The sequence below is a fragment of the Peromyscus californicus genome, unplaced genomic scaffold (assembly GCF_007827085.1).
Source record: "Peromyscus californicus insignis strain IS unplaced genomic scaffold, ASM782708v3 Scaffold_7__1_contigs__length_154581171, whole genome shotgun sequence".
Taxonomy (NCBI): domain Eukaryota; kingdom Metazoa; phylum Chordata; class Mammalia; order Rodentia; family Cricetidae; genus Peromyscus; species Peromyscus californicus.
In genome coordinates, this window is record NW_026294595.1 from 10,347,556 (window position 1) to 10,366,311 (window position 18,756).

The window sequence follows — 18,756 nt, forward strand, 5'->3', positions numbered from 1 at the left end:
GCCTCTGCCTCCTGAATGCTGGGATTAAAGGCGTGCACCACCACCGCCCAGCTGCAAAATGCTCTTTGTGGTTGTTTATAAGTAGGTGGCTATTGGGGCTGGACACATGGCTCATCGGTTAAGAACACTGGCTGCTCTTCCAGAGGACCTGGGTTCAATTCCCAGCACCCACATGGTAGCTCACAACTCTTCCGAACTTTAGTTTCAGCAGATACAACACCCTCTTCTGACCTCAGAGGGTACCAAGCATGCATGTGGTACACAGACATATATGTAGGCAAAACACGCAAACATGTAAAACACAAATAACTATACGAACAAACAACAGTCAGCTTTCTTGTTCCCATCACTAGCCTCTGAACACCTAATGCCAAACGTAGTGAGAACTGATGTGCTGACTCCAGGTGCCCGCAGCTGGTGGTGGAGGAAAGGGCTGTCTGTGTACCAAAGAGCACCGGCAGTTAGAACACACAACAGGATTGCTCTCAAAGGGCACGATGCAGCAGCAGCAGCAGCAGCAGCCTAACAGATCACTTCTTCCATGAGCATGCTTTCCCTCACTTCCCTTCTTCCCCTCTCTCATCCTTTTCTTTCGGTTTTTGAGACTGTCCTGCTACATAGCTGGCTGGCTTTGAACCTTTAAACCCCTGCCTTCAGCGTCTGGGATGATAGGCTTGTACCGCCAAGTATAGTCAAGTATAACACACACATAGCTGATCCACACTGCTCTTTCCAACCACTAGTTATAGAGGAAACACACTGTTGGATTTCATTTCAAGTTACGACCTGCCCAGGGGTTGAGGCTATTTTTCTATTCACATTAAACACACCTTATACATCTGAAGCAGCACAGCCCTCAGTCACCCCCTTCCAACACTGACATATCACTCTCCAGCTGAGGCTCAGAACCTACTCTCCTCTGTAACCTAAAATGTAAAAGTAGAAAGGGTCCCACTTCCTCCATACTCTATACATTCCCAGCATTATCTGTGCTCTGGAGTTTCTTTCCCCGAGCACAGAAGTCTGTTAAACACACACTGGGCTGGGGAACTTAGCTCAGTGGTGGAGCGCTTACGCAGCATGCGTTTGGTCCTGGGTCTAAACCCTAGAACAAAACCAAAACAAAGCACCCAACTATCCCAAGTTGAAAGGTACTGAAAGGCCCGTGTAATTCAGGAGTGTGCTTTTTGTTTTGAGACACGGTTTCGCTGGGTAGCAGGAGTCTACTTTTTGTAAAGCACTCCTGTGGATCTTCCTCATGTGAAAGGGAGGGTCCCCACGTGCCTTGGACACAGCGTGGGTCCAGCCCAGGAGGAATCACCGCTCCAGGGCTTGGGGAAGCGAGAGCAGGCGGAGGGAAACAAACTGTCTACGGTTGTCAGGAATCTAAGTGAGAGCATGACGGTGACGACGGCGCTGCAGAGGAGCCCAGAGCAGCCGCTGGCCTAGAACTCAGCAGAAGCAAGGCCAAGCTACACTGCCACAGGGTGACATCCCCGGGCATCATCTCTATCATTTGTTTCAGTGTTGCGGACACGTAACTTCCAAGGATACACAGTACAATATGGGGTATGGAGAGTACTTCCTTAAAGCTGTTTTAATTTAAAAAAAAAAATGTTCTTCCTGCCTAATAAAGACAGAAAGGCAAGAGTCAAAGTCCATCTTACTCAGGCTGGCCCCAAACATGAGATCCTCCTGCCTCAACCTCCTGAGTACTGGATTCACAGGTGCACACCACCCAAAGCCTGTCTTTAAGTTCTGTGGGAGGAAGAAATGACCCCTGCCCAGAAGCTGCTCCACTCCTGCATGCTGTCCACCGAGGCACACTCAGGTGCTGACTGAAGCCGGTGCAGCAGGCCGGAGGTCTCGACACCGTGTGTTGTGCAGAGCCAGTGTGTGGGCTCACCTCCCCCGCCAGACAGATGAGACGCCGACAGAAACACAGGGAAGCCTCACACTTACCACTTACTTTTGCACTGCATCCAGTTTCTGGTCTCCACTCTGGCCTCCACTTCCACCCAGGATATGCCCTTGTACAGTTTCTCCCGGACGATTGACAGGCGACCCTCGGGATCTTCCTGGAGTCTAGAGTCCAGTTCTCTTAACTCCTCGGGAGACATTTTCTTTAGGATCACATCCTCCACAGCCTTGATTAGTCTCTGGGTTTCTGTCTTACTCCAAGCACCGTGGTTTCTATCTGCAGACATAAAGAAATGGCCTCGTAGTTGCTCATCTATTTGTTTTTAAGCACATTAAAAAGCAGATGATAGCTGGGTTAGGAGGATCTCTGTGAGTTTGAGGCCAGCCTGGTACACAGAGCGAGTTCCACGACAGCCAGGGTTGTTACTTACACGTCAAGAAACTCTGTCTCAAAAAAAACACACGCACGCGCACACACTTAATAGAAGATGATAAATCAGGCCCTTTCCAGAAAACCACGGGCAACAGCTCAATCAAACCAACCTAAAAGAGTTGACAAGTTATTTTATTTTGTCTTTTGGAGACAGGGTTTCTCTGTGTAGCCCTGGCTGTCCTGGAACTCACTCTGTAGACCAGGCTGGCCTCAAACTCACAGAGTTCAGCCTGCCTCTGTCTCTTTAAGTACTGGTATTAAAGGGGTGCATCACTCTACCTGCTTTAAACTCCAACATTCTGGAGCAAAATCTCCCTCCCAGAGGTTCCTTCCTGGCCAGCTTCTGGAGTATCAGCATAAGCAAATGGATTCATGCTACAGGGCATGGAACTGAGGCACGGACAGTAGGCCCAGGGAGCAAAAGCTATTCACTGCACACGAAGAAGTCAAATGAACTAACAGAGAGAGCATGTACTAAGAATGGGCTCACAGAGACCTCTGCACACTGGCTCAGTCATCGGCTTATTTCACGGTGAGACAGGCCACTTACGACCACCAATCTGAGAGTACTTCAGAGCGACAGAGAGACTGCTTCGGGCCACCATGGCCCCGATCTTTTTCCAGTCGTTTCCATGGAGGGAATGGTACGCCTTCAGCTTCTTAGTATCTTCCTCATTGTACCTGATAGAAGAGAGGGTACCTCATGGCGCTACTCCGGAAAAGCGGCAGGCAGGCAGGAAGCCATGACCCTAATACCAATGGCTGGAGCCCCTCACTGCCTGTCATAGCATTTCACCGATGGTCATGCCCTTAGTCACAGCTGGTCAGAGCCAGAGGCTGGGATCAATCTCTCAGTGGCCAGAGAAAGCCAGCTGAACCTTTTCCTACCCCACAGCCTCAGTGCTGGCTTGGACAGGGCTCTCCCCACCCACTGGCCAGCCCCCTGGACGGGACCCTGCAGGGAGCTGCACTGGCCAGCTGGCTGAGTCCCACTCTGAGCATCTTCTCCTGCACTACTGTAGGCCTGTCGTTAGCTGTCTCTGGACCCCTGGATCACACTGCTTCCTCTAGACCAGTGCTGACTGCTGTCAACCAAAACATCATGGAAGCCACTCAGCCACGCTTCACTCCCCCACAAAGAAGAATTCATTTCACTTAGTATTAGTAAGATTAACATGAGAACAAGCTTCCTTTGAGCTGGGCATGTGACTCCCTGATTCAGCACGTGTGGCAAGCCCAAGGCCCAGGATCCACCTAAGTGCATGGCACAACACTTCTAGGAGTCAGTGTCAGAGGGCATTCACGACTTCTATTCTAACCCAGCACAGCATCTGCTCTCACCATATATGGCAATATGGCTAATTCCACGTGACTGGTGGCCCTACAGGAGATGGCACAGCTGGGAGGCAAGGCCCATGAGGAAGGGGCCTTGTCAGATTGTTCTCTCTGGGCTTAACATAAATATGCGCCTGCATTCATTCCATTAAACATCTAAGTAGTATAAGCTATTATAAATTTTGAGATTAAACACCATAAATACTTAAGCAATGAAATAGCAATTTTCATAACCTTAGATTTTTAAATCTTTGTTTGTTTGTTTGTTTGTTTTTTCGAGACAGGGTTTCTCTGTGTAGCTTTGAGCCTTTCCTGGAACTTGCTTTGGAGACCAGGCTGACCTCGAACTCACAGAGATCCACCTGCCTCTGCCTCCCGAGTGCTGGGATTAACGGCGTGCACCACCACCGCCCAGCTTAAATCATTTTTGTTCTTGTTTGTTTTGTTTGGTTTTGTTTTTTTGAGACAGAATTTCTCTGTATAATAGACTTGGCTTTCTGAGAACTCACGTTGTAGACCAGGATGGCCTTGAACTCACAGAGATCCATTCCCCTCTGTCTCCGGAGTGCTGGGGTTAAAGGTGTGTGCCACCATGCCCGGCAGATTTCTAAATCTTAACCCGGGGTGGGGGTGGAGAGATCGGTGGTTTATGTCATTACTATGGCCAGACAAAGGTCTGGTGGAGTAGTGACAACCTTTGACCTGGAACTTCTCTAGCACAATCGTGTTCCAGTGTCTACAGAAAATGCACCACAAACAGGGACTATGAGGAACAGACACAGATGTCTCAGTGGTAAAAGGACAGGCTCACAACCAAAAGGACAAGAACCGTGGGTTAAGGCTGGACAGACAGCTCAGTGGCTAAGAGTACTTACTATTCTTTGGTTTTTTGAGACAAGGTCTCTCTATGTAGTCCTGGCTGTCCTAGAACTTGCTATGTAGACCAGGATGACCTCGAACTGCTTGCTCCTCCTCTCCTGCTCCTGCCTCTGCTTCCCAAGTGCTGGGATTAAAGGCGTGCACCATCACACCTGGCTACACTTACTGCTTTTGCAGAGATCCCAGCATCCACATGGTGACTCAAGGCAGTCTGAAACCCCAGTTCTAGGCAATCGGACACCTCCTCTGACCTCTGCAGGTTCCTGCATGTATATGGTGTGCACACATACATACAAAATACATTTTTTTTAGATTAAAAAATTGTGGGGAAGAGTATAAGGCTCCAGTGGGCAATGGGAGTGGGAGAGAGGGAGTAGCAGGGCTGACCCAGCAGGTACGATGACTGCCACGTCAGAATGAGTGACTCAGGTCAGATTCCTCACTCACTTAAAAAGCACACATACAAAACAAATTTAAAATGTAATTCAAAAGTAATTTAGAACGTTGGATACAAATGAAAGCTGGGGACTTTATTTGAGAAGGAGAAAAGAGAGTGTGAACCATGTCAAGCATTCTGCGTGCACCACAGAACTGCACCGTGTGATCCAACCTGCATCTTCAAACATCTATAGAAAACCCAACTGAATGTGCCAAGACAGAAGAGGAAGCTGTGGTGAGAGAAGCTCCAGCACTTGGAGATAACTATGCAGAGAGAGCAGAGCAGACAGGAGCCACAGTAAGAGGCAGGAGATGCCCAGTGCTGAAGCCCAGGTAAAAGAAAAAGAGTACACTGAGTACAGACCATTCCCCAGGGCTTACTAAAGGAGGAATGAGGTGAATCGTAAAGGCCTATATCTAACCAATCTCTGGCTAAGTTTCAATGCAGAGATCTTTGTGATCTTCATCTCTCACCATGGCTGTGGATATTTTGTTTCTTGACATCAGGATCAATTCTGGCCCAAGCAGTGAGACTTTCTTACCTGCCTTTGTAATTATTCACATCAAACATCTTCTTTGCTCGATAGTACACAGGCTTCCAGGGCCGAGCGATGCCTTTCCCTACAGATAGTTAGAAGACAGAGTCAGAGAGGCGGTAGGTGGCCAATGTGAGACATGGTCACAGATGCCAAAGTAACCCCATGGAGCCCTTTGTGACACAATTAACTTATGTGCAGCAGTATGCAGAGGCCGAGACTTCACACGCCTGCACTGTCAGAGCAGACGCACAGTTAACACTGCCTTGAGGTGTGGTGCACACTGGGTTTGAGGGTCCACTCAAGACCCTCGCTGGATGGCCATTTCAGCAAGATTTTAGGGGAGCACTAGTGAGAAACAGACCTCTCCCCAGCCAAGCCTTCCCTGTCTCCCACTCTCCAGGGGCCATCACCTTGCTTCCCTGTGTAGTCTAGAAACGCATGTGAAATTACCATCTTCAAATTCAAAAAGGTTATTTCACGAGGGACCTTGTGTCACTTAATGATTTTTTTTTTTTTAATTTATTTTTTCCCAGACACAGTGGTGCATGCCTTTAATCCCAGCACTGGGGAGGCAGAGGGTGGTGAATTTCTGAGTTTGAGGTCAGCCGGGTCTACAGAGTGAGTTCCAGGACAGCCAGGGCTACACAGAGAAACGTTTTCTTGAAAAGATGAAAATTTAAAAAAAAAAAAAAAAAAAAAAAAAAAAGACAATATTCTAAACTGATTGGTTGAGAATTTCATACAATGTATTTTGATCATATTCACCCCCAACCCCTTTCCCTATGTCCTCCAAGACTCGCCTCCTCCTCTCTACTCTCCCAACTTTGTGTCTTTGTTTTTAACAACTCTGTGTCCAACCTGTACTGTCCATAAGCTTCTGGGGTCTTTCTTGGAGGACTTACTGACCTCCTAACTTTCTCAGCAGTACCCACCATCAGGGATCCAGCTCAAAGCACTTAGCAGACTATGATGCATGGAAGGATGATAGACGGGACAAGAAACTAAACCATAATTACTGCCAAGCAGACAAGATAGAAGATCATTCACTTTTTCACAAAATCCATAGAAGCACGACTCTTGAGAGACACGGGTAAATTGCAAATCCCACAGGATTCAAAATAAGTGTTCCTCACCACAGCGGGCTGAGGGTGCGTGAGTCCGCTGCTCTACTTACCAATGTGCAGTCTGAATGCATGCTTTCGTTTTAAGTTGGTGATCAGAGACTTTTCCTCTGGATATCTGTCTGTGTACAGCAGCTTGTCTGCACTCTCAATTCCAGTTAGGGACAGGAATTCTTGCACATTTTTCTCTATTTGTTCATTTTCTTTAGCAGAAAACTTGCCAAATCTAATAGCAACACCTAGGGTTGGGGGGAGGGAGAGAAAGTACGTACTGTCAATAACGAATAAGAGCAAACCCACCACATTCATTTTTTTTCTATGGTGTGGTGTGGTGGTGTTGGTGGTGTGGTGTGGTAGTGGTGGTGGTGATAGTGGCAGTGGTGGTGTGGTGTGGTGTGGTGGTGGTGGTGGTGGTGGTGGTGTGGTGTGGTGTGTGTGTGTGTAGACGTGTGTAGACTACAGGTCACCCTCAGCTCTCTCTTTTTTTTTTTTTTTTTTTGGTTTTTCAAGACAGGGTTTCTCTGTGTAGCTTTGCGTCTTTCCTGGATCTCGTTCTGTAACCCAGGCTAGCCTCGAACTCAGAGATCCGCCTGGCTCTGCCTCCCAGTGCTGGGATTAAAGGTGTGTGCCACCACCGCCCAGCCACCCTCAGCTCTTGATCCTCAGATCTACCTTTTTTCAGTGATAGGTTCTCCTGCTGACCAAGCAGGCCGAGCTGGCCGGCCAGCAAGCCCCCAGGAGCTTTGCCCCTCCCTCCCCAGTTAGGGTTCCAAGCACAGGCCACCATGGTCAGCTGATTCTGGGAACTGAACTCAGGGCCTCATGTTTGTGCAAAAAGCACTTTATTGACTGAGCCTCTCCCGGGCCCAGAATACCAGGGGCAGCAGGACCAGCCTGCGGAAGCAGCCCACTGGGATCTTTGGCACCGAGTAGCTCCCAATCCTCAATTCTAGTATACACCATAGCTCTCCCCAAGTCTTCCTAGACATCCTCTTCCACAGCGACTTGCTTGCTTCCTCAATCTCTTTAAAAGTTATATTAAAAGCAACAGACATTCATTAAAAATCCAGCCAATACTGAAGAAGAATCTAAAAGAAGCCCACCGCACCTCCATGCCACTGAACTCCCTGGAACTGGTATTCACAAGGGCTAGCAGGAGCCTGCTGAACAAACACAAGTCAGGGCCAGGGCTGACAAGACATAAGACAGCTTACACTGAACTCCTGGTCCTCATCCAGTCACTAAGGATCAACTGTGTGAATAGTCCATTGCTCTTTCTTTTTGCAGAGCTGGGGACTCCAAGAGTTTATTTGTCTGGTTTTAGATGTTTTGTTTTGTTGTGACAGGGTCTCATGTAGCTCAGGCAAGCCTCAAACTCCCTATGTAGCTACGAATGGGCTTGAACTTCTGATTCTCCTGCTTTCACCTCCTGAGTGTTGGGATTACAGACATGCACCAGCATACTCAATTTACGTGGGTGCTGGGAATCAAACCTAGTACTGGGTGCATGCTAGGCAAGCACTCTACCAACTGAGCCATATCCTCAGACCTGGTTTTAAGTTTATTACATACATATAGACAGACAACAAAATTAAATAAATAACCCAGTACTTTAGATGTGGAGCCAGGCATGGTGATTCACACTTGTTCATTGCAGCACTTGGGAAGCTGAGGCAGGAGGATTGAGTTTGAGCTCAGCCTAGCCTACTTCATGATTCAAGACAGAATACAGTAAAGGGGGCCCCAACACTGCTCTGTAACTGTGTCCACATGAGGTGCTTGGGGTGTGTGTGTGCCAGGAGCCATCCCCGGCAGTGGATGAATCCCTGCAGAAGGTGTAAGGAGTCAGTGGGAGAAGGAAGTGAGCCAGGCCATGGTGGTCGGGAGAATCTTGCAGCCTGACTGACTAGCAGTCAGAGTGTTTTTTTTATTTATACAGAATCTAGTTAGCTGAGATACATTCATGATGTTCTAAAACAAAGATCATATCATTTTTGTTTTTGGACATGTGTTTCTCTTCCTTTTGCTCATCTTTTAGTCATCATTAATAAACTATGACAGAACAGAGTTATCATTTCCAATCATTTCCCCTCAAGTTTTGACATCATTAATAAACAGAGTTATCATTATTACTCATTAACCCCATAACCCAATTTTTGAGAATCTAGAGGCATGACAGCCTGTGCTCAGGCTGGTTGTTTTGGTTGCTTCAAGGACATTAGACCAAAACAAAATCTTCAACCACCCTGGGCATTTTGCCATGTCCCAAGCTGTGTATTATTAACTCTTAGTGGTCAGAGTGCCCAGGAAAAATCCTCAGGCCAAATTGCTGCAGTTATTATTCAAATTCTGGCATAATACAATCAATGTTCACATTTATATCTTTATAGAATTGGTCTATATGTCTAATCCTGGCATTCTGTTGTTCCTTGGCCATATGACATTATAGTGGCTCTACAAGAGCTAACTTCTAAGAGAGGGAGGTCCTAACATTTCGTACTTTTATCATCTTTCCACTCCATACTTTACTTATCAATATGTCTCTATGTAGGGCAGAGTTGTATGCCACATAATTGTCTGAGTGTACAGTGGGAAGAGGCTTGTAATCTGAACTGTGGACAATTCCTCTAGCTCACCGAATCTTGTTGACCTTTTTGAATTTACTTTGTTTTGAATATCTTGTTCCAGTGTAAGTACAGGGACAGCTGTTTCAAGAATGTCTCATAGCCTCATGAAGAGACCTCTGGCTTCTTCTTGTGTCACAACCTCCAAGGCATAAGGAAGACCTTCAAGTAGATAAGGATATCTCTCTAAAAGTGTGTGTGTGGGGGGGAGGGGGATAGAATGTTCAGGACTTTCCTGGGTAAGCTTAGAAGCAGCAGTCCTAGGAGAAGGCGTAAATGATTCATAAGGAATTTTCCATCAACCCAACATCCCCAAATTGTACAAATATTAAAAGTGCCCCAAGTATGCAACAGGTGGAGATGAAAACCAAAGGTGGCATGGCAGCCATCATGCGGCTCAGCTCTGCCGGATCTGTGTCAAGCTGCTGTGCTGGTTTTGTGACTTCTGCCATTCCATTCAGACATGGCTGTGCCATGTGAGTCTGACCCGTTTGTTCCTACTCTCCAACTGCCTTGGCTCCCAAAGTCAGAAGCTCCTCAATCAATGTATACTGCACACTTGTGGGAAAGAGTCCTATGTCACACACTATCATGCATGATAAATACATGCAATGAAGAAACATTTTTTTTTTTTTTTTTTTTTTTTTTTTTTTTTTTTTGGTTTTTCGAGACAGGGTTTCTCTGTGTAGCTTTGCGCCTTTCCTGGTACTCGCTTTGGAGACCAGGCTGGCCTCGAACTCACAGAGATCCACCTGGCTCTGCCTCCCGAGTGCTGGGATTAAAGGCGTGCGCCACCACCGCCCGGCCTGAAGAAACATTTTAAAAGGCCATTTTTAACATTCCTCAGTGAACAACTGCTCAGTAACTAATGTTCAGTTGTGACACACAGGCTCGGATCTATAGCGCCCCACCACCACCACATGCACGCAATAGGGTTTCTCTATATAACAGCCCTGGCTGTCCTGGAACTCACTGTAAAGCAGGCTGGCCTCGAACCCACTGAGATCCACCTGCCTCTGCCTCTTGAGTGCTGGGATTAAAGACATGCACCACCACCACCCAGCAACTTTTTAGATATTCTTAAAGGATGCTTCTCCTGGGCCCACAAATCCAGGTCACTCACAAAAGCAGCTGCCGCCTGCTCTGCACATTGGAAAGCTTACCTTGTGCCTTAAATTCTTTGAAGCGGCCCAGGTCGTCCCGATACATGCGTCTGATTGTGGTGGCCGCCCTTTCCTGTATATCAGGAATGAACTCTTGGAGCTGTCTCACTGCAGAGCCCAAATCCACATCCGATTCTTCAGAATCCCTCCCGTCTTCAGACACATATCTTGTTTCAGAATTGCTGGCTGATTCCAAATTGCTTTCTTCTTCATGGGTAGATTCTAACCTAAGGAGAAACTGGGTTACCAGCAGTCATCTCTTCAGTTAACACCTTTTCAGCTCTTCCTGAATGCTAGTCTAGAAGAGTACTGAAGCTAGCCTGCACCTTGGAGTCATTCAGTCCCTAACTTTCAAACTCTTTATGCAACCTGATGACATTAGATGGGTACATGTGGACAGAAGGTAACTCCATTCCACCAATTAGTATTTGTTTATGTGCTATTTCTCACCCTTGGTTCTAACAAGTAAATCTCTCTTTTATCTCTACTGAGAACCAGATACTTCTCCCTGCCAAAGAATTGAGTTATAGAATACAATGGCTCCTAACCAGCTAACTCAGTGTTCAGGGTTTACCCAGCTGTAGCTGTTCCTGATGCACAGGCTAGGGGTCTCGTTTCTTCCTTAGTTTTTTATGTATCCATCCCAGTTGCTTTCACCAGTTCTTCACCAAATGCCAGACTCTGTCTGTTTTTTTTTTTTTTAATATTCATTTATTTATTATGTATACAGTATTCTGTCTACATGTATGCTTACAGACCAGAAGAGGGCACCGGATCGAATTATGGATGGTTGTGAGCCACCATGTGGTTGCTGGGAACTGAACTCTGGAAGAGCAGACAGCGCTCTTAACCACTGAGCCATCTCTCCAGCCCTCTGTCTGTTCTTAATATGTTCAGGCATATCAGTGTATCTGTCGGACTGGGAACTAAACCATCCTGTCTACCTGTTAGCAAGTTAGTGACTTTCATAGGGCCTGTGGTCCAAGGAAAGCTAGAGTTACAGCTCTGCATATTCCTGCCTCATGATCAGTGTTCTGACAATGTCTCCAGTAAGACAGTACACAGGACAATGTGAAGGACCCATACCTGTTATCATTACCATCCCATGTGGTGTTTAACAACACTCCCATTTAACACTCATATGAAACTATTCTGAGTCAGACTACTAAACAAACATAAAAAGTTAGTGAGTGAAATGGGAAGAGAAAATCTGCCCCAAGTCTAGGATCTACAAGTGGGGAAAACCTCCCTATATCAGTTCTTTACACAGTATACCTGCATAGCACCAGATAAGTAACCGTAGCTACGTTCCTTGCGTGAGATCCAATGTGAGAGATTGAAGCTTTTGCTGCTTCACAGAATCCTCAGTGTAATTTTACGTCCACACACACTCTCAGGCAAGCTACATGGCTGGTAAGTCTTAAAATGGCTCAACCTTACAGCATCAGGTAGGATAGATCTCAGTGAAAATCTAATTTAACTACCTTCTTTTGAACATGAAGATATGAGCTGTCTGCTGAGATGGTTCAATTAAATGTGCATATTATTATGGTTTCTGTCATTTCGAATGCACACAGAAGACACACCCCATTCCCAGCTCACCCCTGCATCTCCTCTGCATGCTTCTCGATGGAACAAGCCTGGGTTTCTGGCTTCCTTGGTCTGCAGTCCACATCCTCTTCCCTCAAAGCACCAGTGCCTTCTAATGAATCCACGGAGGCATTCTCAGCATTGCTGTCAAGCAGCGCGACATTGTCACTAGAGGTGGCCATAGCAACAGATGCATCATCCTTCCTTTTCTTAGACTTTTTCCTGGTACTGTGGGGTCTTCTGACCCTCTCACCTTTTTCAGTCCCAACCTCTCCTCCAGGGTGTGTGCTATCAAGACTCTCGGGCGTGGCCTCCAATTCCTGGTTCCCGAACACTTTTTCCTTAGACGTTTTTTTATGAGACACTGCTAGTTCTGTGCTTTTGCCTTCTAGATCCACAGAAGACAAGGATTCTGAGTGGGGCAGGGTGATGCTCTCAGGCTGGTTTTCCTGTACAGCATCCCAGGATGCAGCTTTCTTTGGATGTTTTTGATTCTTTTTGCTCCGAACGTCACTATGCAGCTCTTGATGGTCATGTTTTTGGGACCCAACAATGGGCAGCTCCTCTGCTTTGTCCACTTTTGCTAACTTCTGGTTCACATCTACATAAACAATATCCACATCTTTTCTAGAACTCTCGAGCAGGTTCTCCATGTTTTCTTTATTTACAAGGATGATCCCTGTTTCCACATCCACCTCCCAAACACTACTTCTCTTTTTCTTTTTATGGGTAGAAGTGGTCTTTTTGGCTTTATGGAAGATTTCTGAATTTTCCAGAAGGGAAGAAGTAAGTTGCTGGGACTCCTTCCTCCTCTTCCCTAGCTTGGACACTTGAGGATGCTCATTCTCCAAGCTCTCAGGGGCTGGTGTCTGGGACTCTTTCCTCCTCTTCCCTAGCTTGGACACCTGAGGATGCTCATTCTCCAAGCTCTCAGGGGCTGGTGTCTGGGACTCCTTCCTCTTCTTCCTCTTGGTTATGTGAGGATGCTCACTCTCCAAGCTCTCAGGGGCTGGTGTCTGGGACTCCTTCCTTCTCTTCTTCCTCTTGGCTAGGTGAGGATGCTCATTCTCCAAGCTCTCAGGGGCTGGTGTCTGGGACTCCTTCCTCGTCTTCCTCTTGGGTAGGTGAGGATGCTCATTCTCCAAGCTCTCAGGGGCTGGTGTCTGGGACTCCTTCCTCGATTTCCTCTTGGCTAGGTGAGGATGCTCATTCTCCAAGCTCTCAGGGGCTGGTGTCTGGGACTCCTTCCTCTTCTTCCTCTTGGTTATGTGAGGATGCTCACTCTCCAAGCTCTCAGGGGCTGGTGTCTGGGACTCCTTCCTTCTCTTCTTCCTCTTGGCTAGGTGAGGATGCTCATTCTCCAAGCTCTCAGGGGCTGGTGTCTGGGACTCCTTCTTCCTCTTCTTCCTCTTGGCTAGGTGAGGATGCTCATTCTCCAAGCTCTCAGGGGCTGGTGTCTGGGACTCCTTCCTCCTCTTCTTCCTCTTGGCTAAGTAAGGATGCTCACTCTCCAAGCTCTCAGGGGCTGGTATCTGTGGTCTTTCCTCAGACACAGAAGACTGTTTCTTTTTCTTACAAAAAACTGCAGTGTGGATTTTAAATCTGCTTGAGTCTCCTTCCATCCTATTCTTTTAGAAAAATGTGACAATAATGGTTTATTTTGGCATTTTAAACATAAGTCTGGGGGCAGGGGTGACAGCATAGTCCAACAAAACTGTATGACAAATGACAACTCTGCTGTCATGAGTATAAATTTTCTATTATTCAAAATATACAGGAAGCTCACTGTGACCCACATTGCCTTGTCCCATTGCCCTTATGATACACATTCTCGAACGAAAACACACACATACACACACACACACACACACACACACCCTTCCTCCCAGTTCACAGGAAATAACATTGCTCTGCACACCCTAGACCACATGCCACTCACAGAACTCATCTTCTGTGATATGTACTTGCTGTGGTCTTCCCAACATGTCTGAGTCCTTCCTGGCTCTTCCTGGGATCTCTGCTGCTTCCCAATTTCCTGGGTGCTGTTGCTGCTCCCTGGCCTGCCTGTGAGCTTGGCTAGAAGACTGCTTTGCTTTGAGATAGGTCTTGCTATGTTGCCCAGGTTGCCTCCCCAACTTGCTGCAGTCCAGCCATTTCAGTCTCTTCTGTCCCAGGACTACAGGCGTGCATCACAATACCCGGCTGGAAGGTGACTTCTTTAAGAAAGCCTCCTCTTATATCAAGTTGGTACTGACCAGGAAGCTTCCTCTCTACTGGCTAGCTCTCATAGTACAAGCAGTGCTAAGTGGTTTCTGGGTGGAAAAATCACAACATTACCCAGTCGTGAGCCCTGTGAACTATAATGAGTGGCAGGGGAAGTTGTGCCTATGGGTGCAGCAGTGGCACGGATGTTTTGAGGGTAGCCAACTGCTGTCTAAGTGGTTTTAAGGCCTGCCCCAACAGGCTTGCTTCTGCAAATCTGGCCAAGAGCCCATGGTTAGAGAACTCAAAGGCCCCAGGGGGACTCTACTACTATTTTTTCTTTCCTTTTAGTTTTTGGAGAAAGGGTTTCTCTCTGTAGACCAGGCTGGCCTCGAACTCACAGAGATCCGCCTCTCCAGGAGGCAGAGGCAGGCGGATCTCTGTGAGTTCAAGGCCAGCCTGGTCTACACAGTGAGTTCCAGGACAGGCACCAAAACTACACAGAGAAACCCTGTCTTGAAAAACCACCCCCCCAAAAAAAGAAAAGACGTACATCTACACAATGGAGTACTACTCAGCAGAGAAAAACAGTGATAGCATGAAATTTGCAGACAAATGGATGGAACTAGAAAATATCCTGAGTGAGGTAACCCAAACCCAGAAGGACAAACATGGTATGTATTCACTCATAAGTGGATTCTATCTATTCTATTCTATCATAAGTCTAGATATAAAACAAAGAACAATCAGACTGCAACCCACAGAACCAGGGAGGCTACATAGCAGGGGGGGACCCTAGGATGACTGTGGCTTATAATAAGTTTTGGTATTACTCAATTACTGAGCAAGTCTCAATGAAACATTTCACTATTAAGATAAGAATTTATACTGAGGCTGGAGGGATGGCTCAGCGGTTAAGAGCACTGCTTGTTCTTCCAGAGGTCCTGAGTTCAATTCCCAGCAACCACATGGTGGCTCACAACCATCTGTAATGAGATCTGGTGCCCTCTTCTGGTCTGCAGGTGTACATGCAGATAGACCACTGTATACGTAATAAATAAATAAATAAATAAATCTTTAAAAAAATTTATACTGTATCAAGCTGATAATAGTAAAATAAATAAATAAATTTAATAAAAAAAAATTTAGGTGTGCGCCACCACCCACCCCAAAAAAAAGGTGTGTACCAAGTGTGCTAAATGGACACAGTATCAAACTGCTTCTACATTTGTACCTCTCTACCCATAGATTAATGCAGCTCTCGGACCTCATCAGAGAAATTTTTTGTGTTGTGGATAGCAGTTAATGCAGAAACCTACAACTAGTCAAAGTATAGATAATAAAGCCACGCAAGGTGGCACATGCCTTCAATTCCAGCACTCGGGAGGTAGAGGCTGGTGGGTCTCTGTGAGTTCGAGGCCAGCCTGGTCTACAGAGTGAGTTCCAGGACAGCCAGGGCTACACTGAGAAACACCCCCTCGAAAAACAAAAACAAACAATAACAACAAAAAGAGTACAGAGAGTAAGTGTTAGTGGAGTAATGGGACATCTACATCCCTTGCCCAAGCTCCAAGGCTCTGTCTGTGGCCATCTCAGAAGAAGGGGAAAGATCATGCGAGTCTAGGCTGGGGAGAACTGGAGCATGTGTCTTCTGGGCATGACAGGACCACTGCACTGCTAACTCAAGGCAGCTGTAAGGAGCTGCCTGCACAAGATCAAGCCAGTGAACATTCAAACGCAGAGGGCAGGGGTTAATGAGCTCCCACTCCTACCTGAGGTGATACAGATTTCTGGGAAGGGAGAGGCGGGTTTTCTCTGAGGGTGTGGTCCCTGGTAAGCTGGCATGGCTCCAGCGGATGGCCCACACCAGAGTGTATGGCAGCACAAACCTGACTGGAAGGGTTATTTTCAAAAAGGAAACAAAAGAGGACAAGAAACCAGGGGAGAGGGACGGGGTAGATCTAAGAGCTGGGCAAGTAGTGCGGATGAAATGATCAAACTCAATTTCTCAAAGAATTACAAAATTCTCCCAGAAGTACTATATTTAAGGCCAGGAGCTGGTGGTACATGCCTTTAATCCCAGCACTGGAGGCAGAGGCAGGCCTGGTCTACAGAGCAAGTGAGTTCAGGACAGTCAGGGCTGTTACCCAGAGAAATCTTGCCTTGAAAACAAAACAAAACAAAAAAAGTATTATGTTAAAAAAGGAGAGTTCCCTTTTCTCATTCTTTTACAGCAATCTGTGCTTCTTCTGAAGCACTTGTAATTTTGGTTTTTTGTTTGGGGGGGGGGGTTTCGAGACAGGGTTTCTCTGTAGCTTTGGAGCCTGTCCTGGACTAGCTCTGTAGACCAGGCTGGCCTCAAACTCACAGAGATCCACCTGGCTCTGCCTCCCGAGTGCTGGGATTAAAGGCGTGCGCCACGACCGCCGGGCAGCACTTGTAATTTTAAAGATTAGCAATTAGCCACTCAGTCACTTAACATCTATCTCCTCTGCTAGTACACTCAGATCCCACAAAGGGAGGCAGCTTGTGTGGGTTGCTCCCTCTATTTCCACTACCTGGAAGCCATGACCCAGCCCTTCATTAGAGTGAAGTGAGCTTCATGTTGGCATCACTAATATCCACAGACCTCAGGCAGGGTCACTGGCCTTTGACAAAGAGAGTAGATGAGCCTTGTTAGTGACCAGCATATAAGGGCATAAACGGGCATATAAGGGCAAAAATTTCGAGGCAATACTGACATACAGGGTGTACGAATTTTGAGATAAATATACTAACGGGGGTAGGGATATAGTTCAGCTGGTAAATGCTTGCTTAGCACAAACCGAGTCATAGGTTCAATCCCTAGCATCTCATAAATCTGCTGTAGTTGCAAGTACATGTAACCTAGTACTGAGAAGTGGAGGCAGGAGCATCCGAAGTTCAAGGTCCTTCACACTTACACAGTAAGTTTGAGGCCAGTCTGGGATACTGAGACCCTGCTGAAGTGTGATCCTAATTAGTCTTATCAATTAAATTCCAGAGTCAGATATCGAGGGTGAAAGCTGAAAGATCAGAAAAGCAGTCACTAGAAACATCTTATCTCTACAAATTCTTAAACCAAATGGGCCACTGAGATTCTGTCTCTATCCGCCTTATATTCCTGTCTCCATCTCCCAATTGCACTGGCATTAAAGGCATGAGCCACTACTGCCTGGCCTCTATGGTTAACTAGTGACTAGCTCCACCCTCTGATCTCCAGGCAAGCTTTATTTGTCAGAACACAAACAAAATATCACACAACACCCTGCCTCAGACCCTCCCCTCTAGTGCATAAAGAATTACATGCATGGCTAGAGATGGCTCAGCAGTTAAGAGCACTGGCTGCTCTTCCAGAGGTCCCAGGTTCAATTCCCAGCACCCACATGGCACTTCACAACTGTCTTTCAGGCTAGTTCCAGGGGATCTGATACCCTTACATCAATGCACATAAAATAAAGTTAAAATATTTAAACTTTGACAACTAGGTAATATACTTACATGGTTCAAAATAGTGCACTTTTTTTTTTTTTTTTTTAAAGACAGGGTCTCTCTACATAGCCCTGTACTGAATTCACTCTGTAGACAGGCCACCTGCCTCTGCCTCCAGAGTGCTGGGATTAAGGGTGTGTGCCACCACACCCAGCCTAAAACTGGGTGCTCTTATTTATTGTCATTATCTCCACGTTCAGACCTGTAGCTTCTGTTTTTACTAGCAGACCCTAGATTTCTCTATCTGCAGTAAGTGTGTCTGCACCCCCCACCTCCCTAGACAGGGTTTTTCCTGGCTCTCCTGGAACTCACTCTGTAGACCAGGCTGTGCTTGAACTCAGAGAGATCCACCTACCTCTGCCTTCTGAATGCTGAAATTAAAGGCTGCACCACCACTGCCCGACCAGCTGCAGGGGTTTTAACCAACCTGGATGCTAAGCATCTTTCCTACAGAAGGCACCTAACTTATCCTGGGTAGTAAATGGCAACTGTAAAGACTGTGTTTTAGAGGGAAGAGACCATGAAAGAATAGTTGAATTCTCACCTACAAGGCAGGTCCTTTAGGTCTGGGTGGGCATGAGTGCTCTGCTTTAGACCTTTCCTCCCCGATGTCACCCAGCTGGGGAAGTACCACCTAGAGATGCAGGGGACCCTTTCAAAGACTTTTCAAAGTCTCAGTGACACACAGCAGGAGTGCACAAATGCTATTAGAGTTTAGCAGACAGTCTTACCAAGTAGGCGGAGCACCGCACACAATATCTGCTTCTGCACAGTAAGTTTTAGTTTTTGGCTCTGAGTTGATGCTTTCTCTTTGACTGCCCTAGTGCTACTGAGAAAAGACAGAGGAAATGGGCTGTGTTCTAATCACAGGCCACCAGTCTGCAGCTGGGACCTGAATACTAGATTCTGTTTCTCTAGATCTGGGCTGCCCCCGCAGTAGCTACTAGCCATAGAAGCTATTAAGCACCTGAAATGGGGTAGGGCTAAACTGTGAAACAGATG

The 18,756-nt window shown here is 46.7% G+C and overlaps 1 protein-coding gene across 6 annotated transcripts in view; it reads right to left on the bottom strand.

Annotated features, from left to right (window-relative positions):
- Ttf1 (transcription termination factor 1) overlaps nucleotides 1-18,756 on the bottom strand; it is a 30,825-nt gene that overhangs the window by 10,708 nt on the left and 1,361 nt on the right. For 3 of the 6 annotated variants that reach the window (XM_052724022.1, XM_052724024.1, XM_052724025.1), the window contains exons 2-7: nucleotides 12,055-13,665; nucleotides 10,453-10,679; nucleotides 6,719-6,904; nucleotides 5,548-5,626; nucleotides 2,904-3,034; nucleotides 1,963-2,197 (exon numbers count right to left, since the gene is read on the bottom strand). In XM_052724022.1, coding sequence (XP_052579982.1) covers nucleotides 1,963-2,197; nucleotides 2,904-3,034; nucleotides 5,548-5,626; nucleotides 6,719-6,904; nucleotides 10,453-10,679; nucleotides 12,055-13,665 — 2,469 coding nt within the window. Of the gene's footprint in view, nucleotides 1-1,962; nucleotides 2,198-2,903; nucleotides 3,035-5,547; nucleotides 5,627-6,718; nucleotides 6,905-10,452; nucleotides 10,680-12,054; nucleotides 13,671-18,756 lie in introns of all 6 variants that reach the window. The other 3 variants (XR_008215014.1, XR_008215013.1, XM_052724023.1) reach the window with 2 other exon arrangements.